Raw genomic sequence first — 25063 nt, 5'->3', positions numbered from 1 at the left:
CTCGCAAGGCCACATATTTAAATGCACTGTGACCCATAGGCAATTGCTATTGAAGCTGGCATCCAAAAGCTTTGCAAAAGTCAAAGCTTTCATAGCTGGCTGCGAAAGAAGCCCTGCATCCTATAACTGCCACAATAGCACTGTACGGATGCCATGTCAGTGCCTGCAAAATGCGCCGCTTCGCTTAGACTCAGGTCCTCTCATCTGATCCAGCTCAACCTCCATTTAGGTCCTCTCTTCTGGTCGGGTACAACATGCCACACCATCACTTTGTGACAGCAGGTGCTTGCACACATCTTTGCACATGGTCCATGGAGATTTTCAGAGGTCTAGAGATGGCGGCCCTTTGTAGGTAGACTATCCTTTGTTTGTTCCCTTTGATCGACGGATTTGCACCATCGTTCTCGCCAAGTTTATTCAAGACTTCTTTGTTGAGGAATCTCAATGTCAGCAAACAATACATAGTTTTTCTGTCTATTTTCCTTCTTAGTTTGCCGTTCATCATTATCCCTTGTGTTTTTTGCTGCACATTATGATTCCAAGATCACTGGTCACCTGCATAGGTTTCCTCGGGTTCAGGTATATGTGGCAAGAGCTACGCAGCTTCCAGATGTTATGGATAACAAGTAATTAGATTGGATCGTCTGACTACGGTTTCTTGTGACTGTGTGGCCATGTTTTTGGCCATTTAATGCGTGACCCATCCTAGCATGTTGTATAGAGAGAATTGGACACAACCTCTCTGAAGCTTCTATTGTTGTATGCTCATGATTTGTGGACTCATACTGTTTGTGCATAGATGAGTGCAGAGTGAGCATCTGTTTCAGGCCAACACTCCACTTGTTTGAAGTCAAACTTCTTTGGATTTGTAGTGTTTCCACTTTGTATGGAAAAGCTGATTTCACCTAACGGCACTACTCAACCTCTACATGTTTACATGGTGCTCTCTTCACAACTTTTGAAGAAAGAATCATGAAAGAAAACATCCCCCCCCCCCCCCCCCCCCCACACACACACACACACACACACACACACACCACCACCACCACCACCACACACACACACACACACACACACACACACACACACCACCACCACCACCACCACCACACCCACACACACACACACACCACCACCACCACCACCACCACACCCACACACACACTACTCAACCTCTACATGTTTACATGGTGCTCTCTTCACAACTTTTGAAGAAAGAATCATGAAAGAAAACATCCCCCGGCCCCCCCCCCCCCCCCCCCCCCCCCCCCCCCCCCACACACACACACACACACACACACACCACCGCCACCACCACACCCACCCACCCACACACTTCCCAACCCTCTCCTTTTCTGCCGGCACCCCAAATCAATACCTGCTTTTTTCCCACCAGCATGCATAAAAAGAGAGGGTTGGGCACAAACTAGGTTCTCTAGTTGCTTGAAGTCAAATTTCTTTACTTTTTGGATTTGACACGTTTCCAACCTGTCTGCAAATGCCAATATCACTGTCATGGCACTAACTATTCAACCTCTACTTGTATCAACCAAGGACTAGTTTTTATCGTGCTCCTTTCTAGAACATTTCGAAGGAAGAATTATTGAAAGCCAGTTAATTCGACACCTTTAAGAAGAAGCTTGGCTTACAAGAACTCTTTTTTTCAACTCTTTGTGTTTTATCTGGCAGTTGTCTGGCTTGTGGTCATTTGTTTGGCAGATCTTGCATTCGGCGATGGCTCAACCAAAGAGGAAAGAAGAATAGCAAGGTAGAATTTACAGTTTTCATGGTGTATGTATACAATATGCGTTTACACTTGGGTTGGAGCTCTTTCTTTAAGTTCAAATGCAAGATGCAAGTTGAGGGTAACTTCTTGTAAGCTCTTGAAATTGAGCTTGGAAGTTACAAGATACCAAAGGCAAAAATTCTTGAGCTAGGAATAGATCAATATATGAATTGATTGGTTGTAAAAGCTGTTTTACTTGATGGATTGGGTGATAAAGCATCCTCTAACCTTAGTGTTTTATCAAACAAGAGGAAGGCAATGAGAGTTTATGCTTCACCCATTATGTACAATAGTTGCAACAACTTAAAAGCTTACATCTTGAAGCAGGAGTATAACACTCATCCATTCATCATTTAACTGATTATAACGTAGTGTATTTTTGAACGTAGTGTCCTCATTGCAACCGCAAGGCAAGGATTGAAGACATTCGGAATTTGTATGTACCTTCACTAACAGTTGTTGATGATAAAAATCAACAGTTGCTTGAGGTAGGGTTAAACTCAAATTTCTGCTTCTAGTAGTCTTCTGCAATTTTTAAGTTTCATGTTTCTTGTTCTGTTAGCTGCTTGCATATTGCAGTTTGCAGTCGACGATGAACGTTTGTATTTTTCATGCAGGAGCTTGGAGTGTTAAAGTCGAAAAACAAAGAGCTTGTTGTGCAGGTATTTTTGGCTTTCATGTAACAAGCATAGATGAGTTTTTCCTTTGGCTTGCAAGTGTTGATTTAAGGTGCTTTTGCTGCAGAATGAGAAATTGAGGAAAGATTATCAAAATTTGCAGGTAGTTTTTTTTCCATTACATCCATTTTTCATTGGAATATGGAAAGTAATTTTACGTACTTGTTTTCTTGTTCTAAAAATATTAAATTTAAAGTGATGATGACATCCTGTAGCTTGAATTGGTGAAAAATTTTGAATTTGTGGTGCACCCTGATGTCTTTTAAGCATGTTTCAGCTGTAACATCCTAAACTGTTGTTTTAGTTCTTAAATCTCCATATTCAGCCTCATTGAGTATCACACCTCATGGATGCAGTGTAGTTTTTGTCTGTTGTATGGTCCGTCCACTGCAGACTGACATATTGGCCCTCTACTCTCTTGTGCCTTGCTGGCAGAGAGAACATGTATTATTTGCTACTGCTTGGTTTCGTATGTCTTGTTGGATGTTGCATCTGGGGGTACTCGCCAAGCTGAGATGATTGGTCAGCAACTTTGTCATGTGCACATGGGTTCGATGTGCCATGCGGGCATGCTACAACGACCCAGAGCCAACCCACAGACTACGTAAGCCTAATGGAGTCTGTAAGATAGATTTTATTATCGTCCTTGGAGGTCAAATATGACCTATGGGACCAGAGTTACATGTGATGTAGTATGTGTGTGGCTGATGAGTGACTCTCGATGCTCCAAAATTGTGGTGATGAGAATCGCAATGGAGAGCCCACATTGTGGTTGGGAGAGAAAGTGTGTAGGTTTGAGTCATGGCTAAAAATGTGAGGGAAGCAAGTTCTAATGTGACCAAAAGTTGAGCACTCTATTAGTGTGTGGTACTTAGACTCTCGAACTTGCAGTGAGCATGATGTGCATAGTCGATTTGACTCTTCTCCATTGCCCCAACGCCCTGTCTCACATCGAAGGGAGTGGGAGCTAAGGCGAATGGCTGCGATAGTGCGTATCACTGACAAGGGGATATGCTCAAGCATGTAAGTGTGAGTACGGTTTCCCCTTTCAGTGAAGAACATGGTTTTGTAGTTGGGGCAATATGGATGGTGTAATGTATGAAGCGTGACCCACCGGATTCCTCCCAAGCCGTAATACATTGGCATTGTAGAAAAGCTTCATTCACTTGCGAGTCAATTGAGGCATCATGTAGCAAGTGTAATACATCCCATCTCCCAAACCACTTCTTTATGTCTTGCATCCATCCCGTGCTCAAGATCTTGCTTTTATGCATCTTTGAACTTTTTTGCTTACTTCCCATGCATTTGTAGGAAGTCGATGTGAGGGGTTTTGACACATCTTTATCATGTACTCCACAACCCATAACCTTAATTGGAAGAGATCCCGACTCAAGAAGTAGGAGCATATACTGTGTTTGTGTCTTAACTTGGACAAAGTTTGTAAGAAAACGCTTTTGGACATTCTCAAACTCTTTCTAAGTAGACTTTGAGATGCTCCCACCCCACACCAACTCCACAAAGAAGAACCGGTGTTACCAATGTGTCAAAAAGGTACTTCTTGAGAACCTAACACTTGATGTTTCCTGCATTACACATGTTCTCAAATGCATAGTATGCTCTCTTTCTCGCTTCCAAACGACACATAGCACATTCATGCCACTTGTGATTGGCCGGAACCCTAAGGCCAAGGTACTTAAAGCTCTCAACAACTTCAAGTGTCTCATTGTTGTACACAATGCATGACTTCTCCTTATGGTTGGTTTTCACAAGCATAACCTTTGTTTTGGATTCATTTACAATCAGCCCACTATGCAAGCAAAAGTTCTCTAGGACAACCATAACTTTTGTGCATCTTCTAAAGTGTGTGCTAGAAGCACTACATCATCCGCATACAACAAAAAGCATAATTATCGCATTGCAAACAGTGACCTCTTTAATGTCTTCTTCTTGCATAAAGTCAAGTACCATTTGTTCCAATCGATCGATGCATAGGCCAAAGAGAGTTGGTGACAACGGACATCCTTGTTTAACCCCAATAGTGCTTACAAAAATTTCTGAAATTCTTCTTCTCATGCGCAATTGACACATCACCTTCTCATAGATTCGAGAAACCGCAAGCATAAACTCACTTGGCACTTGGAGTTCTTCCATCCTTCTCCACAAATTGTTACATGGAATAATATCAAAGGCTTTCTTAAAGTCCACAAAACAACAATACAATCGCTTGCCTTTCAATCGAATTTCCTCCATGAGAACATGAAGAGTGACAAGATGATCAATGGTGCTATGGCATCGACGAAAACCTGCTTGTCCTTTTGCGCGCTTGTCATTCTCTTCAGCCCAATCACACACATTGAAGGACGATTATACAAGTGAACTTTCTCCAACTCCCTTGAAATGTATGGCATATCAAATTGTTGAGTATGATGTTGCAATGTTTTTGTACGAGCATTCATATCCCCAAAGACAATAACATCACCTTCCCCTTTGAAATAAGCAATGTCCGCTTCTAAATAAAAAAATCGCTGATCTCTATCCATGCAAGCATAAAAGAGGGAATCATGATGAGGAATTTAGCAACCGGCTTAAAAAATGGTGCTCTTTTTGGTGTCATAATTTTCAGCCATACATAACGTTTGTACTTGTCATCTTTCACAATTGATACAAAATCTTCCAATCCTTTCTTAACCATACATGCTACCCCTCCTTGCCCTCTTCGTTGACCTCGTGGTGACACTATATCATGCGTGCCCTGTTGGAATTTTTGCTCAATCAGTGCATGAGTGACTTTTGGCAAGTGAGGAAAGAGACGCCGCATCGTTCATGCTACAACGTGTTAGACATAGGCATGGCATTATGGCTCATTTCATACGATCCCACACCTCTCCTTGGCACTGGTGGTGGCGACCTTGCTCTGATGACGATGTAGATGGCAGCAATTACTACCTCTTACTGCAAGAAGATCTTGAAGCTGTCCTATGCTCTTGTTTCGACACAACACTTTGAGATTATGGCCGATCCTTTCTTGTTCCTTTGTGTGTCAAGCCTTTCTATCTTCTGAGTAGTGGCAGCCTTGTGGTGATATTCTATTGCTCTGTTTTTCCAAAAATCTGATTTCCTCGAGCCTTTCATCCTACTAGTCTTGCTACTCACTCTTGCTGAAGTGAACTGCTATGGTGCCACCTTCTTGTGAGAAACTTGATTCCCCAATCTCCTAATCCTCCAGTTGTCTTCCTTGCCGAGCTTTGATCTAGAATACGTGATTGCCTTCGAATTCCAAGCCCTTCACAAGCACCTTGATGTAGTCACCCAATGTAGAATAGAAGACCTAATGATTGAGGTTAAAAGGCCGAGTAGATTTTGTTCATGAGATTAACTAAACTTAAACTGAAAATTAAATGAAGAGATTGCTAATAAAGAGGAAACCCTGATGTAAAATGTAAGGATCAATGAGGTCTAAACTACGAACCTTGGTTAGTAGAAACCTAGATTAGAGTTAGCTTATGGTGGGTGACCAAACTACCATTCATGATTAGTGAACTCCGACGTTCCACATTCAGAGTTGCTGCTGTCTCTCTCCGTTCTGGGACTGCTCATCCTATTCCTCCTCCCAAAGAAGAGAAGATGGTGCTTCCACAATCGATTGCTGCAACGACTTTAACAATCATAGTTATTTTTACCAGCGTAAAAAGCACCAAAACTGCTATCAAAAGTGGGCACAAAAGCACCGGAAAAGTCAACACTTTTCCCAAATGGTGCCTAGAAAGCTACCTCGCATCCCTGATGCCACGCCAACATGTGCGTACAATGCCATGTCAGACTGCAAATGCTGCCGGGATTCAGTGTTTCACGCTGCCACTGCCTCAGACTTGGGTCCTCCATTCTAGTCCAGCTCCACCCTAGCTGTATTCCTCCTTTATAGAACCGGTGCTAGCATGCCTTTCCATCAATTTATGACATTGGAAGCTCCTCTGTCATTATCCACTTGACAGCCATGTATTAATTAGTCTTGAGCCAAATATACATTTTTTCAGGATGAAAGATAGTAACTCATTCTCATCTTAAGTATATCATACATAAAATTGTTTATAGTCAGTATACCAAGATATGCAGAAGGTTAGATTCACTTAATCTTCATAGAAAGTTTGTGGAAAACCTTGTATACCAAGGGTCATAATTCAAAAGGTTAGAGACATTAGATCAATTAATGGAGAGCGTCAGTGGGAAGCATATCAAAAGTGCCTCAGTTTCCTTTATGCAGCGACCTCTCCTTGAAGGAGGCACCGCATGTCTATTCAAGTTGAAGGTGCAAAACGACTAAATGCCTGATCTTTGGAGATCTGTGAATTGTGGTCTTTTTTGTCTACAATCAATGCCAAAGCTATGTTGTGTTTTATCTTTCGAGAGAGAGAAATGAAATGATATATTAACGTCTTCAAAAGGACAAAATGACCTATGAGACCATCAGATACAAAGTGGTGAATCTAATACAATGTCTGAAGTACAAGTACAAAAAGTATTGAAAGTAAAAATGAAAACTGAAATGAAGTGTGAAATGTGAAATGTGAAAATGTAGAATAGGCCCTCAATGACAATCTGGGTGTCGTGCTAGAATGCCTCTGATCCTCTGCTGGAGTCTCCGTCGATGTAGTGTGCTCTTGTGTCTCGGTCGTGGTCGTCTCGATCTCCCGAGCTCAATTGCTTTGTCAATGAGGGTGCCTCTGGTATGAATGCGGGTACAACCCTGTGCTGGTGGTTGGTCTCTTGGCTTCCTCGATCCAAAGAAGTCTGTGATCTGTCTCTGCGACTGTCGTACTCCATGTCTCCCCAACAGACTGTCTCTATGTCGGTGTAGCTCAAGTAGATATAAGCCAAGGCATCTCTGGTCCTATACCTCATGACTCTATCTAGGGGTCCAAAACCCTCCCTGAATAAGCAATGGAAGCGCCCTCGTATCTCATAATACACAGTGCAGTGGCATATGTAGTGTAGCTCTGTCTCTGGTTCTCTACGGTATAGTTGACATATCCTAGACTCTGGTGGTATCCCTCTGAATCTACCCGTCTCAATCTCCAGTTGGTGTGAGGATGTGCGAATCTGACCAATAGCACATCGCAGACCATGAGATAAATGAGTGTCCATGTAGTTCGGACGAGTCACAAACCCATCCCCTGAAAGTTGGAGAAGGTGCTCTTTGTAGAAAGCCATCTTCGTGCCCAACTCCTGTATCGGCTCTACCCATGTCCTCCTGGTGTCCAACTGTATAAGATCCTGACGAATGAGTCTAGTGATCTCCGTCCGTGTGACTGGCAGGGAGGGTGCATCCAGGGAATACTGAAAGGGAGGCAATCTATCCATGCTGAGACCATGCCTCTGAAACCATGAGGTCATCTGTGCATACCAACATGATGCATCTCCCTGCATCGCTAACTGTCTAGAGGACTCAAGAGCGAGTCTAGTATATCTGCCTCTATGTGTATCCCATAGACTGTGCATAAAGGACACTGATTTGGTAAGAGCCTCAATCTCTATAGGAGGGGCGGCTACCTCCGCTCGAATAATCGCATGGGGTACAGAGGCCTTGTCAAGAGGGGGGTATGTCACCAGCGTGTGACTACTATCTATCCTTTTTGTTGATTTCTTTCTTATTATCTATTTACTTTCACTTTTTGGAAACACCCCTCGGGAAATCTAATTGCCCTGCATTGCATAGCTAGTGTGGAACTGTACAGAGGGAGTCCAGGCCTGAGGGCAAGAGAGCACTAAGGTTGGACAAGGACTATGGTTAGCCAAGTGGGGTCATTGACTAGCCAAAGTGGAATCCTTTGCTACAGAGGCTACATTTCAGTTCTGGATGTGGCCGCAGTGTACAAAGAGGGTCGGATGACCTAGAAAGATATAATGGCAGCATCTCCTAAAATTTAGGGAACTGCTATTTTGGGACCTGAAAATGTCTTCGCGTCATTACGTGCAGTTTGACATGAGGATCATTTTGTTACTCTGTGGCCAAGTCAACAGAGGCTGCAGGTGAGATATTTTTAGACCCGAGGGTCTAAAGCGGGAAAATGCACAAATGAGTGACACTTGGCACTCTTAGGCCAGTTTACTACTTATAGAGAAGGCAAAAACGTGATTTATAGCTGGGAGGCTCATTTTGCAAGTCTCTGTCACAGGTTAAGAGCTATGGAGTGCTTGCTTTCCCTCTTATGCACAGTGCGGTGCCAGGAGTGATGCCCTGCACGCTACGCACTGCCCTCTCTCTCCCCTTTGGCAGTATGTTATGCCCCTCTAGTGGGCTCTTCATTTGACCAATGTACAGTTGTGTGGGTTCATGCGCGATTGCCGAGGCAAGAGCCTCTTGCACAGGTACTGGATTAGCTAGCGGCTAATCCCCCCGCAGGTACAGGTGAATTCGGAGAGGTTTCACGCCAGAAATCTCGTCCGATTCAAAGGGCAAGTAGCCCTACAGGTGCGGGAGCTCGAGGACTTGCTACGGATGCGACCGGCATGCGAAACGGAGCCCGAAACAGTAAATTACAGCCTGCTGTGTATTTTTGCAGGTTTAGGGTTTTGGCCCTAAACGGACCCTAATACCCCCAGGAGGTTCGGGGCGCAAGGGGACCGCTGTACAAGTGATCTGGCGCATTTTCAGGGCTGAAAACAGAGAATTCAGCGTGCTGCAGATTCTCGCCAGGTTTTGTAAAGTGCCCGTATGCGTCGGGAAAGTCAGTCAATGCGTGGGAATACTGACTGTGAAGGGTTCTAGTACAGTTATGTTGCCGAAATCGGGCTGGAACAGTGGAAATTCAGCCGAGTTTGTGCGGGGCAGCTTGTAGGGAACCACAGCGTTTATTCCCTCTTTTGAACAATAAAGAAATACCGAAAGGGGCGCCTAAGTTAGGGGCCAATCTGGTGTCGGTCTTCTCATACAGGTGCATTCTAGCATCTGTATCCCATTCCCCTCTCTTGTGTCACTATAGCGCAGGTATAATAGACGACTAATAATGGGTGAAAGCTAAATCAAGGTTTGAAGTAAAGTCTACCGCCCTTTTTGGATTGAACAGGCCGGTTTCATCTTCCTAAGATCTGGCAACACAATGACTGGATCTAAAGTCATCTTTTCCTTTAAGAGATTAAAAGCTAAAATCTCTTTCTGTGTCCATCTAAAGGTGACTGCCTTCTTTTGAAGAGCATGTAAAGGTGAAGCAATCTCAGCGAAATTTCGGATAAACCGTCTGTAATAGGAGCATAGTCCCAAAAAGCTTCGGACATCATGCACCGTCTTCAAATTTGGCCATGACTTGATCGCTTCAACTTTTGCAGGATCCATTCTGACACCATCCTTTGAGACAATGTGTCCTAGAAAGTGAATCTCTTCCAGAAAAAACTCACTTTTCTTTGCATTGATGAGCAACCTATGACTGCGTAGCTCTTTGAACACAATGGCCAAGTGATGCCTATGCTCCTCTTCATTCTTTGAGTAGACTATCATGTCATCAAAGAATGTACCAACAAACTGCTGGTGTGGACGGAAAATTCTGTCCATCATCCTATTGAACGTAGCCGGAGCATTTGTGAGACCAAAGGGCATCACTAAAAATTCGTAAAGGCCAAACGTTGTTCTAAAAGCAGTCTTGTGCACATCCTCTGATCTAATGCGGATCTGATGATACCCACTCTTTAGATCTATCCTGCTAAACATAGCTGCTCCTTCTAATTTGTCCATAATATCATCAATTCTAGGTATAGGGAACCTATTCTTGATGGTATTCTTGTTCAGTGCACGGTAGTCGATGCACATACGCCATGAGCCATCCTTATTCTGCACCAACAACACTAGAGAACAGAATGGAGATGAACTGGGCTGAATCAGCCCTTTTTCTAACAACTCCTGTACTTGGCCCATTATCTCTTTCTGCTGAGCCGCACTAACCCTGTACAGAGGCTTATTTGGTGGGCTACTGCCTGGCACCAAATCTATCGCATGGTCCTCGGGTCTCTCTGGCGGTAATTGAGACGGTAACGAATCGGAAAAGCAGTCACTATACTGTTGTAAAAACATTGAACTTTCTTTATCTAGCACAGATAAATTTGATTCATCACAATCTGACACTTCACGTGCAAAAACCAAGTACGCAGAAAGATGCTTTTTCATTACAGAAGTAATAGCAGAAGCTGATACAGTAGGAATAGACTCCCCTTTAAGCTTTACATCCAGAATGTGAGTCTTTCCCCTGCTCTGTACAGTGATCTTTTTGTTGTAGGCATCCATGATTCCCTGTACACGAAATAACCAAGGAATACCTAACAACACATCACATCCGTCCAGTGGCATGATGTAAAATTCTTCAGCATCTACATAGGACTGGATATGTAGACGCAACTTTCCAATGATGGGTGTCACAGCCTCTGTATGGCCAGGACATGCCAAACCTGCCTCTGCTGTATACCCCATCTCTTCAGGTCTGATTCCCAACTTTGAAGCCAATTCTGGGGAAATAAAGTTGGCTTTGGCACCTGGATCAAAGAAGATAAGCACTGTTTGATCCCTAACCTTTCCCCATGCTCTGCAAAGCTCACTTGCATCTGAATTTGGCTTGTCGCCCACCATATCTGGCACTAGACCAGCCATGGGCTTCTTTCCCTTCCTGTCCTCCTTGTCTTCAGAATCAGCTGGCCTTTTCTTTGTAGGACAGTTGTAAGCAATGTGGCCAGGCTGCTCACATATAAAGCATTTGTTCTCTGTCCTCAGGACCTTCTTTTGCTCTTCTGACTTGCGAGGAAAACGTCTTTTCCATTTCTTTGCTGGTCCCTTTTCTGATTCAGCCGTAGCTTTGTCTTTCCCTGCGTTGGCTGACTCCTGAGTCCCTTTAGGAGCCTCATTGGGAACGTGCTTCTTGGCTGAATTTTTCTTGCCTGATCCTGCCTTGACGCCAGTGTTAAATTCACAATCTTCTCCCTTGAGCAAACCATTGCCAGTGTTTGCTACCTCCAAAATAGCCAGGGTGTACTGAAGGTGGTGGGAAGACCTGTTGCATAGCCTGTAAGTTGCTTCCCTGCCCATTAGAACCAGGTATAGGCTGCTGAAAGATGGCGGGCTGAACTGGTACAGTTTGAAAGACTGGCATCTCAGCCACCTGTTCTTGCACCTTAGGCATAAGTTGTGGAGACTGCATATTCTCCGTCAAGTGTACAGGTGTTTCCATTGACTGTGCGGTATGAATCACCTGTGCTCGAGCCTTAACAAGCTTTTGAATATGATCCAGTGACCCAACTTGCTGAGACGGAACAGGAGGTTGCAGAAAGGCTAAAAACCTCGGATTCTGCATTACTTGTGTGAACATAGCCACAGCAGTAGCCAACTGGGTCCTGAATATATCATCATCAGTCTGTGGTGGTCTTGAGGACTCACCCACTTCATGTGTCTGTTGACCCTGTGAAGAGGAAACCTCTTCAGTCACATCATCTGGTCTGTCAGCCATAATTACAATTCCCTGTGTCTCGTCTATGATCCCCTGTGTCTTCAAGCCCAAAACTGACCAAGGCTCACTTCTATGGAAAAAAGTGATTTAATCCCGTCGATGGAACCATGAAACCGGCCTGTTCAATCCGAAAAGGGCGGTAGACTTTACTTCAAACCTTGATTTAGCTTTCACCCATTATTAGTCGTCTATTATACCTGCGCTATAGTGACACAAGAGAGGGGAATGGGATACAGATGCTAGAATGCACCTGTATGAGAAGACCGACACCAGATTGGCCCCTAACTTAGGCGCCCCTTTCGGTATTTCTTTATTGTTCAAAAGAGGGAATAAACGCTGTGGTTCCCTACAAGCTGCCCCGCACAAACTCGGCTGAATTTCCACTGTTCCAGCCCGATTTCGGCAACATAACTGTACTAGAACCCTTCACAGTCAGTATTCCCACGCATTGACTGACTTTCCCGACGCATACGGGCACTTTACAAAACCTGGCGAGAATCTGCAGCACGCTGAATTCTCTGTTTTCAGCCCTGAAAATGCGCCAGATCACTTGTACAGCGGTCCCCTTGCGCCCCGAACCTCCTGGGGGTATTAGGGTCCGTTTAGGGCCAAAACCCTAAACCTGCAAAAATACACAGCAGGCTGTAATTTACTGTTTCGGGCTCCGTTTCGCATGCCGGTCGCATCCGTAGCAAGTCCTCGAGCTCCCGCACCTGTAGGGCTACTTGCCCTTTGAATCGGACGAGATTTCTGGCGTGAAACCTCTCCGAATTCACCTGTACCTGCGGGGGGATTAGCCGCTAGCTAATCCAGTACCTGTGCAAGAGGCTCTTGCCTCGGCAATCGCGCATGAACCCACACAACTGTACATTGGTCAAATGAAGAGCCCACTAGAGGGGCATAACATACTGCCAAAGGGGAGAGAGAGGGCAGTGCGTAGCGTGCAGGGCATCACTCCTGGCACCGCACTGTGCATAAGAGGGAAAGCAAGCACTCCATAGCTCTTAACCTGTGACAGAGACTTGCAAAATGAGCCTCCCAGCTATAAATCACGTTTTTGCCTTCTCTATAAGTAGTAAACTGGCCTAAGAGTGCCAAGTGTCACTCATTTGTGCATTTTCCCGCTTTAGACCCTCGGGTCTAAAAATATCTCACCTGCAGCCTCTGTTGACTTGGCCACAGAGTAACAAAATGATCCTCATGTCAAACTGCACGTAATGACGCGAAGACATTTTCAGGTCCCAAAATAGCAGTTCCCTAAATTTTAGGAGATGCTGCCATTATATCTTTCTAGGTCATCCGACCCTCTTTGTACACTGCGGCCACATCCAGAACTGAAATGTAGCCTCTGTAGCAAAGGATTCCACTTTGGCTAGTCAATGACCCCACTTGGCTAACCATAGTCCTTGTCCAACCTTAGTGCTCTCTTGCCCTCAGGCCTGGACTCCCTCTGTACAGTTCCACACTAGCTATGCAATGCAGGGCAGTTAGATTTCCCGAGGGGTGTTTCCAAAAAGTGAAAGTAAATAGATAATAAGAAAGAAATCAACAAAAAGGATAGATAGTAGTCACACGCTGGTGACACCTTGGCTCTAATCATCCGGGATATCATATATACCAAGGGTCTCTCCATGTTCCTCCAACTGTCATGATTCACAGATGGTCCCCAAACTTGGACCCCATAAAGCATAGCTGAAGCAACCAAAGTATCAAAGAGTCATAGTTTTGTTCGTGGTTCTTGAAACTGAACCTGCGAACACATCCTCTCTAGCCCTCCTAATGCCGCATAGGCTCTGGATAGTCTAGTCTCTGCTGCTCTCCTCAGGGGAAACCTCGGTCCCGTGAATACCACCCCCAGATATGTATATTCATCTGTGTACTCCACAGTGTCCTGGCCATATACGAGTGTAGGTGCCGATCTCTTGACCCACTGTGGTGTGGTGTTAAACACCATAACCTTGGTTTTACCAAGGTTCACAGACAGTCCACTATCCTCTGCAAAGTTGTGCAATGCATCCAAATGTCTTTGCATGCCCTCTGGCGACTCTGACATTAACACAATATCATCAGCATATAATAATAAAGGGATCCATGTCCCTGCCAGCTGAGCGCCTCTGTCACCCTCTCTGTCAATGTAGTCAGAGACCTCATCTACATACATACCAAAAAGTGTAGGGGACAAAGGACACCCCTGTTTCACTCCAATAGTGGAATGAACAATGTCAGAAATCCCCTCAGGAGTGCGTACCTGGCCAGTCACTGAGCCGTATAAAGCCATGATCCTCCATATGATCTCTGTGGGTACTCCCAACTTCAGTAGCCTGTGCATCAATCTGGCCCTCGGCACTGTGTCAAATGCCTTGCGGAAGTCCACAAAGCAACAATACATCCGTCTCCCATGTGGCCGACCCTCCTCAATAATGGCTCTGAGTGTAAGAATATGGTCCAAAGTGGAGAAACCCCTCCTGAATCCAGCCTGACCTGTTGCTCGTATGCCCTCATTTTCTGCCCATTTACTCAGTTGCTGTTCAAGAATGGATGCATACAACCGTGCCAATGTGTGCCCTATCATAATAGTACGGTAGTTCCCTGGTACCGTGGGGTCCCTTGCCTTGAAAAGAGGTACAATAGTAGATAATCTCCAGGACTCGGGTAGTCCCTCAAGTGCTCTGCCAGCAAACCATCATATGCTCTCCTAGTCCTCATCCTGTCAATGGCGTTCTTCACCATCTCAGTGGTAAAAAGGGTACTAGTGGCTGGACATGGCTCTAGAGGGTCTGGTAATGGTGGTTGCCCAGGTACTGTATATAATGATGCTGCAGATTGACCCCAAATCTCGGGAGAGGTAATCACTGGAGGAGGTGAGTGCTCATGGAAGAGACGCCAGGCCTCACCTGAATCTCGGCTCAAAAAGAGCTGATACAAATCACGTTCCATCTGGGCTAAAAAGGACCGCTTCTTCCGTCGCACTAAACGCCGAAGGGCAATCCGAGACTGTCTATATGTAATGACTCCAAGTATAAGCTCGCTCTGAATCTGAACTCTCATCTCTCTGCACTCCTCATCATACCAACTATTTTGAGGCATGTTCCCGAACGTCTTCTCTCATCTGGTTGAGTGTGTGGGTATGCCTCTGTTGCTTCCCCATGCAAGATCTCCGTCAATAAAGTGGTGATCTCCTCCACTATATATACAGGCTCGGCTGCCCCCATCCGTCTGTAAATCTCTTCCACATAAACTGAATCCGTCTCTGGTGTAAAAGTATACCGTGTGTGTGCAATCCTCCGTGGTGTCTGAGAGACACTATATTGGAAAGAGATTGAAAAAGTCAGGAGAGCGTGGTCCACTGCTACTCCAACAGGCCTAGGGCCCACACTGAGATCTTGAATATGAGAGATGAAGCTTGGTGAAGTCATGACATAGTCCACTGTACTGGCCCCATGTCTGTGTGGAAAGCATGTGAATCCCCCAGACGAAGGAAAAATCTCTAGACCATTAAGTATGGCCAGACCATGCGTAGTTGTCATCTCCATGAGATATCTCCCATACTCTGTGTGCTCTTTATCCTGTGAGTGTCTGTCAAGTCCCATCTCCGATATATCCATCTCTCTAAGCATCTCTTCCGAGGTATCATAAAATACCGTTTGAGAGTTGGCCGTCCTGGCATTAAAGTCTCCCAAGAGAATGATATCTCCATCTCTAGAGAACTCCCATATGTCATCATCAAGTATAGAGGAAGGGGATTGCCCTCTAGGTGAGGTATAGACTGATGTGCTAGGGGGAAAGTAACATATAGCAATGTATAAGAATCTGCCTGTCTCAGCTCTCAGTCTCACCCACATGTATCTCGCCTGGTCATCTCTCCGGACAATCTGTAATAGCGGCTGCAACTCTTCCTTGAATAAGACTGCTACCCCTCCTGAACCTCGACTTCCATGCTGGGATCTAGCGTCTGGCCGACAAGTTGTCTCCCATAAATAGCCAGTCACACTTGGCATCAACTGTCCAGATTTTTGATGTATCTCCGAGTAAAAGACAATGTCTCTATCTCTGAAGCTATCTTCAAAGGCACCCACATCCAGCCTATATGATCCATTACAATTCCATGCCGCCATCTGGAGTGTGGTCCCATATGTCTCGCACTGTCATGCTGTGCGTTTTTCCAAAACCACTACTTTCCCTCCTCTGTAAAAAGCAAATTTTCCCTTCTCCCTTGCTGCCTTGATCTCTGGCATCAACTCTTGCATATGTGCTATTTGTGCTAAATTAAGGTCATCCCCCATAAATATTCCAGTTTTCTTAAGTGCTGGTCTCTTCTTCAGGAATTCCTTCCTTGTTTCCAAAGTCGGGAAACGCAAAATAAGTGCTTTCTCTTTGACGTTTCCCTTCTCATCCACTCCCTTCTTTCCTACTCTCCAAGCACCTGTGTGCATAGGTTCCGGGATGCCCATGCGCTGCAAGAGTTCCTTCACTTCGTCTTCTACATTTTCGGTGTCTTTGATACCAGTAATACGCACATGGAGGGCTCTAGTCCTCCTCTCCTGTTCCTCCTCAATGGTCATATTGATGATGGTAGAAGTATGTGCAGCTTCTGGCATCCGGGCCTTCCCTTTCTTTGCACCTTCGATCCATTTTTGCTTCATCAACTTTCTCCTGTGTTTTAACAAGGCGCTCCGCCCATGAGGAAGCCTCTTTCGAGTTTTGTTCTTCTCCTTCGCGCAGAGTTTTCACCTGCTCCTTAATATCTTCGAGCTCCTTTAACATCGAGGGCTGATTTCCCCCTTCCGTTTTGGGCATAATTTTGCAAGCTGCAAGTTCCCCTTTAAGCTCTGCAATCACTGCATCTTTTTCCTTCATCCATTTTTCCATATTGGTTTTCCAAGATTCAAAGCTTGTAATTGCCTCATCCAACTTTTTCTGCATAATACATTCCATTACATTCACTTCTGCACGCATTAGAGCCTGCATCTCCCCTTTCACAGATAAATACATCTCATCATGCCTACCAAGCATTGCTTTATCTAATTCTTTCCTCATATCTGCATACATAGAATTCTTATAACTATCTGCGTTTGCGTACATCTCTTTCCTGATGTCATCTTTCATAAAGCTGAGCTCAGATTTAATCATCACTTGAACCCTTTCCATCATTAAATCATCTTGGACTCTGACGGTTTTCCCTGCTCGCAGTGAGCTTGGCGAGAGTATACTATCTCTGTTCCTCCGCTTGAAAGTCGCTTTCATTTTTTGTGGGGTGGTGAAGCCACTTGCATCACCATCCTCAACTGGTTGGTCCATCAGTGGAGGTCTCGCCTCCGCCCTGGTTGGCCTCGCCCTAGTCACCAGGTACTCGCCCTCGTCCTGGCTGGCTCCTCGCCCCTAGCCCTGGCAGGCTGGTCTCGTCCCGCCCTCTTGACACAAGACCAGCAGCTCGCCCAGGCCTAGCAACTCGCCCTTGATCAGGTTCAGCGGACCCTTGTCCAGCAGAGAGAGAGCTCGCCCCCTCGTCCCTCGTCCAGCAGATTGGCAACGCGACTGCTCGCCCTCGCCTCAGCCAGCTCACCTTCGCCCGCGATCCTCGCCAAGAGCCTTCTCGCCCTCGCCCTGAGCCTGCTCGCTCTCGCCTCAGCCAGCTCGTCCCTCGACCAGTAAGTTGCCCTCGCCTCAGCCTGCTCGTCCCTCGTCCCTCGCCACAGCAGGTCGCCCTTGTCCCTCGTCCACAGCAAAGGTCGCCCTCGCCACAACAGGTCGCCCTTGTCCCTCGTCCACAGCAAAGGTCGCCCTCGCCACAGCAGGTCGTCCTCGCCCTCGTCCACAGCTGAGGTCGCCCTTGCCCTCGCCACAGCAAGAGAGAGAGAGAGAGAGAGAGAGAGAGAGAGAGAGAGAGAGAGAGAGAGAGAGAGAGAGAGAGAGAGAGAGAGAGAGAGAGATGAAATGATATGTAATATTAACGTCTTCAAAAGGCCAAAATGACCTATGAGACCAAAAGGTTATATGTGGTGAATCTAATACCAGGTCTGGGTACAAAAAGTACAAAGAATTGAAAAGAAAATAGTGGGTAGGGGTGGGGTGAAAGCTGATACAAAGGGAATACAAAGGGTGAGCTGATGCAATGGAGCTCTCTAACAGTCGAGGCATCATATACATATACATCAGTATCCAAAAGGCTATAGAGATTCAATGTCCTCAAAGGTAGGCACTTTGTTGGGACGGCTCCTATGTTGCACCAGTATGGTATGGATCCTCTGTCGCAATCTGCGTCGATGTCGAGAGGGCCCCCTCATCCATGGGTGACGAGACCGCCCCAACTCTATCGCCCGATCAAACAGTATGCCTCTGGTGCCTCTGGTGTTGTTATGCTGTTGGGGCTGCTCTGACTCCTCTGTCTGTGATTGAAAGAAATCTGTAATCTTCCGCTGTTGCTGGATCTCTCTCATTGTGCCCCTCTTCAAGAGGTCCTATCTGTGTTTGCGAATCTCCAGTAAGTATAATTCGAGGCATCTCTGATCCTGGTATCTCATGACTCTAGAAAGTGGCCCAAAACCCTCTCTGAATAGACAGTGAAAGCGGCCTCGTATCTCATAGTATACTCGGTAATGACACATGTAATGTAGCTCTATCTCTGGCTCTATCTGGCACACCTGACAAATCTTGGACTCAGCGGGTACTCCTCTAAATCTACCTGTCTTGATCTCTAGCTGATGTGAGGATGTGCGTATCTGACCAATAGCACATTGTATCCTGTGGGATAGATGAGTGTCCATGTATCCTGGTATGATTTCAAAACCATCCTCCGTGAGTTGGAGAAGATGCTCTCTATAGAAAGTCATCTTCGTACCTAGCTCATGTGTAGGTTGTATCCATGTCCTCTTTGTATCCAGCGTAATCAAGTCCTGTCTGATGAGCCTGGTAATCTCTGCCCTAGTGAGGGAGATGGAGGGTGCATCCAGAGAGTACTGAAATGGGGGTAGCCGATCCATAGTAAAACCATGTAACTGAAACCAAGATGCCATCTCTACATACCAACATGATCTGTCTCCCTGCAATGCCAGCTGTCGCGAAGACTCTAGTGCTTTCTTTACTGCTGAGAGAGTAAGGAAACTTGAAAGCCATTGACAAGATGAAGACAGGAAGAGCACAGGATCATGATGGTCTGGTAGCAGAGCACTTTATCCATGCCCGAGATATGCTTGCAGAGTCTCTTGCTATGATGTTTAATAGAGCCATGTACAAGGGTTTCCCTGAGACTTGGAGTATGTCCACTATTGTGCCTATCTTCAAGTAGGGAGATCCTATGCTTCCCAGGAATTATCGAACCATCATGGTTGGTCATACTCTGGCTAGGCTATATGCATCAATTCTTGAGCATGAGTTGAGTGGATGGGCAAAGAGAGAGGGCATACGGGCAGAAGGACAGTCAAGGTTCATGAGAGGTTTCTCCACTCTTGACCAGATTTTGACACTTGGAGCCATTATTGAGGAGGGTAGACACCATGGCAGGAGGATATATTGTAGCTTTGTGGATTTCCGCAAAGCCTTCGATACAGTGCCATGGGCCAGACTCATACACAGATTTTGCAAGACATGGGGGTGTCCACTGAGCTGATCTTGGGGGGGGGGGGGGGGGGGGGGGGGGGAGAGATGATGAAATGAAATGAAATGTAATATTAACATCTTCAAAAGGCCAAATGACTTATGAGACCAAAAGGTTACATGTGGTGAATCTAATACCAGGTCTTGGTACAAAGAGTACAAAGAACGGAAAAAAATATAGTGGGTAGGGGTGGGGTGAAAGCTGATACAAAGGGTGAAGTCGCGGAGCGGAGCGTGGGTCGACTCTCTCTCTCACACACACACAGTGAGCTTACACAGTATAGTACGCAGAGAGATGTTAGAAGGGTTATCTCCCAAATTCTTAGTATTCACAAAGAATATGTTAGTATATACAAAGAGTTAGAGGTAAGTGAGTTAGGCGGGCGGGCGGCCATATCCGCATAAGAGGCCACTTGGGCTTTAATCCCAACAACCTCCCACTTAAAGTCCAATGTGGCACTTTAAGTAACTGTAAATCTATGAACATAAATGTACAAAGATTTACATGGCTGCCATCTATCCAATGCCCAATAACTCACGACAATGCACAAAGCCCTCTCCTGGAAGCTGGCAAGCACAAGAAGTAGCAATGCAGACTGCAATATATATATCTGATGATATATATGTGTACCTGGTCTATAGATGATGCTCTGAAGACGAATAAGTGATGTATGTCGATGTCGATATTGATGTCGACCACCTCCTGCTTGCCAATCTACACAAGACGGATTTCTTTGTGGCTGAAATCTATCTTCTGCTGTAGTGCTCATAACGAAATTCTGAGGGCATAAACGGCTTCGAAAGGGGGGTAAAACCCTAGGTCGCCTGGTGGAAACGCTCCCGGAACGCCGAGTGTGAATTTTCGAACTCCGGATCCAGAATCTGCCGGAAAAGTGCGCGCGCGCGCGATTGCGCAAATCCGCACTGAACCAAGGCTCTGATACCAATTGAAGTCGCGGAGCGGAGCGTGGGTCGACTCTCTCTCTCACACACACACAGTGAGCTTACACAGTACAGTACGCAGAGAGATGTTAGAAGGGTTATCTCCCAAATTCTTAGTATTCACAAAGAATATGTTAGTATATACAAAGAGTTAGAGGTAAGTGAGTTAGGTGGGCGGCCGGCCATATCCGCATAAGAGGCCACTTGGGCTTTAATCCCAACAAAGGGAAGACAAAGGGTGAGCTGATACAATGGAGCTCTGTAACAGTCGAGGCATCATATACATATACATCAGTATCCGGGATGGCTCCTATGTCGCGCTAGTATGGTATGGATCCTCTGTCATCGAGAGGGCCCTCTCATCCGTGGGCGACGGGACCGCCCCAACTCTATCGCTCGATCAAGCAGTATGCCTTTGGTGCCACTGGTGTTGTTATGCTGTGGGGGCTGCCCGAACTCGTCTATTTGTGATTGAAAGAAATCTGTAATCTTCCGCTATCGCTGGATCTCTCTCATTGTGCCCCTTTTCCAGAGGTCCTCTCTGTGTTTGCGAATCTCCAGTAAGTATAATCCAAGGCATCTCTAATCTTGGTATCTCATGACTCTAGAAAGTGGCCCAAAACCCTCTCTGAAAAGACAGTGAAAGCGGCCTCGTGAGTCGTATCTCATAGTATATTGGGCAGTGACAAATGTAATGTAGCTCTGTCTCGGGCTCTATTTGGCACACCTGACAAATCCTCGACTCAACGGGTACTCCTTTAAATGTGCTGTCTCAATCTCTAGTTGATGTGAGGATGTGCGTATCTAACCAATAGCACATCGTATCGCGTGGGATAGATGAGTATCCATGTATCCTGGTCTGATCACAAAACCATCCTCCGTGAGCTCGAGAAGATGCTCTCTATAGAAAGTCATCTTCGTACCTAGCTCATGTGTAGGCTGTATCCATGTCCTCTTTCGTATCCAACTCAATCAAGTCCTGTCTGATGAGCCTGGTAATCTCTGTCCTAGTGAGGGAGATGGAGGGTGCATCCAGAGAGTACTGAAATGGGGGTAGCCGGTCCATACTAAAGCCATGTAATTGAAACCAAGATGCCATCTCTGCATACCAACATGATCTATCTCCGTGCATTGCCAACTGTCGCTGAAGACTCTAGTGATAATCGAGCATATTTGTCTCTAGGGAGAGCCCAGGTGCTATGCATAAATGAAACTGATCGAGTGAGTGCCTCCACTACCAATGGAGGAGCCTCGATTGTAAGAGAGCTCCATTGTATTAGCTCACCCTTTGTATTCCCTTTGTAACAGCTTTCACCCCACCCCTACCCACTATTTTCTTTTCAATTCTTTGTACTTTTTATACCCAGACCTGGTATTAGATTCACCACATGTAACCTTTTGGTCTCATAGGTGATTTTGGCCTTTTGGAGACGTTAATATTACATTTCATTTCATTTCATTTCTCTCTCTCTCTCTCTCTCTCTCTCTCTCTCTCTCTCTTTTTATATCACCCATTGTATCAACCCACCCATTGTACCGTTGTGTCACCTCTCATCCCCCCCCCCCCCCTTCCCTCTTTTTCTAAAGTTGTACTCGGACATTGTACTAGATTCACCACTTAACTTTTTTGGTCTCAAAGGTCAGTTTGGTCTTTTGTAGACGTTAATATATCATTTCATCTCATTTCATTTCATTTCATTTCTCTCTCTCTCTCTCTCTCTCTCTCTCTCTCTCTCTCTCTCTCTACAGAGATTCCCTGCAGCTGGTGGTGTTACATGCTTTCCACATCGGCATGGTGCTAGTACAGTGGATTATGTAATGGCTCCGCCAGGACTCATTCCTTCCTTTCAAGATTTCGTGGTGGGAACTAGACGGGTTGGGGTAGCAGTCGATCATTCTATCTTGTCTTTCACTCTATCGTTCCAGTTCAACACAACTCCATTGGGAGAGGCCTCCACACATACTTGGTATACCTTCACGAGGGAGACGGATCACGTGTACACTGATGAGATATACAGGCAGCTATGCACTCAGGAGCCAGGACGACCACTAGATGAGCTCACCCAGATTCTGACAGAGACGTTGCATGATGCAGCATCAGAGGCATATCCCCACAGCCAGCCTACACGCAGACGATCTGGGAGCATGCCTCACAATAGTTGGTATGATGAGGAGTGTGGAAGACGAGGATCAGATTACAGAGAGAGGTGCTCTTGGGTACTACTACACATAGACAATCACGTATTATCTTCCGCCGCCTAGTGCGATGAAAGAAGAGGGCTTACCTATCTCAATTAGAGCATGATCTGTATCAATTGTTTATGAGTCAGGACTGTAGTGAGACATGGAGGCTTTTCAATTAGCACTAGGGGACAGTCACAGACAGACGAGTTCGAGCAAGATTAGAGATGCCTTGGATTATACTTACTCCAGATTCGCAAACACAGAGAGGACCTCTTGAAAAGGGGCACAATGAGAGAGATCCAGCCATAGCGGAAGATTATAGATTTCTTTCAGTCACAGATAGAGGAGTTCGAGTAGCCCCCACATCATAACAACACCAGAGGCACCAAAGGCATACTACGTGATCGGGCGATAGAGCTGGGGCGGTCCCGTCGCCCACGGATGAGGGGGCCCTCTCGACATTGACGCAGATTGCGGCAGAGGATCCATACCATACTGGCGCAACAAAGGAGCCGTCCCGATAGAGTGCCTACCTTGGAGGACATTGAATCTCTATAGCCTTTTGGATACTGGTGAGAGAGAGAGAGAGAGAGAGAGAGAGAGAGAGAGAGAGAGAGAGAGAGAGAGAGAGAGAGAGAGAGAGAGAGAGAGAGAGAGAGAGAGAGAGAGAGAGAGAGAGAGAGAGAGAGAGAGAGATGAAATGAAATGTTAAACGTCTTCAAAAGGCCAAAATGACCTATGAGACCAAATCGATACAATCCTTGTGGAACTAATCTAATGTTTGGGTACAAAAATAAAAGTAAAGTGAAAGACTAAAATCATCATCATCATCATCAATGCCGTCCAAGAAAGTATTGCATCGGTCACTGAAGAGCTTCGTCAATGTTCGCCTCTGTAAATAGTCCTACTGGGCATCACCCATATCGTGCTAGAAGCTGATGGAGCCTCCATCGATGTCGTGGTCACCCTTGTAGACATGGGTGTCTAGCTCTCTCGAGCTCAGTGGCTCTGTCCACTAGTATACCACTAGTATGAGAGAGAGAGAGAGAGAGAGAGAGAGAGAGAGAGAGAGAGAGAGAGAGAGAGAGAGAGAGAGAGAGAGAGAGAGAGAGAGAGAGAGAGAGAGAATAAAATGTAATATTAACGTCTTCAAAAGGCCAAAATGACCTATGAGACTAAAAGGTCACATGTGGTGAATCTAATACTAGGTCTGGGTTCCCTAGGTACAAAGAATTTAAAAGAAAAAGGGGGGTAGGGGTGAAGTGAAGGCTGATACAAAGGGGACACAAGGGGGGGGGGGGGGGGGGAGTTGATACAATGGAGATGTCTGACAGTAGGGGCATCATATACATATACATCAGTATCCGAAAGGACGGTTCCTATGTCGTGCCAGAGAGGAGAGAAGAAGAAGAAGAAGAAGAGAGTTTTAACGTCGTAGGAAACTGTCCCAAGCGACCGTAAAGATCTAGCCGACAAGGAGTTGATATATATATATATATATATATATATATATATATATATATATAGAGAGAGAGAGAGAGAGAGAGAGAGAGAGAGAGAGAGAGAGAGAGAGAGAGAGAGAGAGAGAGAGAGAGAGAGCCTGCCGCGAACCCTACTGCCTGCATCTTGCCGCCGCCGCGTACCCCCCTACCTGTAGCCTGCCGCTGCCGCGTCTCCTGTCTGCAGCCCGCGCCGCCACGCGCTCAGCTGCCCTGCGCGTCATAGCGTGGCAGTCCCCCTCCTTAACCCCTACTTTCTTGAACCCTAACCCTAACAGTCCCATCTGTCAACCCTAATTCTGTGAAACCCTAATACCCTGAAACCCTAATTCCCCGAAACCCTAACAGTCCGCCAACTCTACCTGTTTCAAACCTTCATCGTGTGCATCTTTCTACTGCCTGCAAGAGAGAGAGAGAGAGAGAGAGAGAGAGAGAGAGAGAGAGAGAGAGAGAGAGAGAGAGAGAGAGAGAGAGAGAGAGAGAGAGAGAGAGATAGATTTTATTATCGTCCTCGGAGGTCAAATATGACCTATGGGACCAAAGTTACATGTGATGTAGTATGTGTATGGCTGATGAGTGACTCTCGATGCTCCAAAATTGTAGTGATGAGAGTCGCAATGGAGAGCCCACACTTTGGTTGGGAGAGGAAAGTGTGTAGGTCTAAGTTATGGCTGAAAATGTGAGAGAAGCAAGTTCGGATGTGATCAAAAGCTGAGCACTCTAGTAGTGTGTGGTGCTCAGACTCTCGAACTTGCAGTGAGCATAATGTGCACAATCGATTTGACTCTTCTCCATTGCCCCAACGCCCTATCTCGCATCGAAGGAAATGGGAGCTAAGCCGAATTGCTGCAATAGTGCGTATCGCGGACAAGGGAATAGGCTCAAGCATGTAAGTGTGAG

The 25063-nt window shown here is 45.9% G+C and overlaps 1 protein-coding gene across 5 annotated transcripts in view; it reads left to right on the top strand.

The window, feature by feature from the left end:
* LOC147430573 (uncharacterized) overlaps positions 1–25063 on the top strand; it is an 88961-nt gene that overhangs the window by 31126 nt on the left and 32772 nt on the right. For all 5 annotated transcript variants that reach the window (XR_015185632.1, XM_086493170.1, XM_086493169.1 and 2 more), the window contains exons 2-5: positions 1690–1768; positions 2176–2274; positions 2404–2448; positions 2531–2566. Coding sequence is in view for 4 of the 5 variants with exons in the window: in XM_086493170.1 (XP_086349296.1) it covers positions 1690–1768; positions 2176–2274; positions 2404–2448; positions 2531–2566 (259 nt within the window). In the remaining variant the exon portion in view is untranslated. The remainder of the gene's footprint in view (positions 1–1689; positions 1769–2175; positions 2275–2403; positions 2449–2530; positions 2567–25063) is intronic.

This window comes from Adiantum capillus-veneris, chromosome 21, assembly GCF_014529385.1.
Source record: "Adiantum capillus-veneris isolate H3 chromosome 21, ASM1452938v2, whole genome shotgun sequence".
Lineage (NCBI taxonomy): Eukaryota > Viridiplantae > Streptophyta > Polypodiopsida > Polypodiales > Pteridaceae > Adiantum > Adiantum capillus-veneris.
This window is presented reverse-complemented; position numbering and strand designations above follow the sequence as displayed.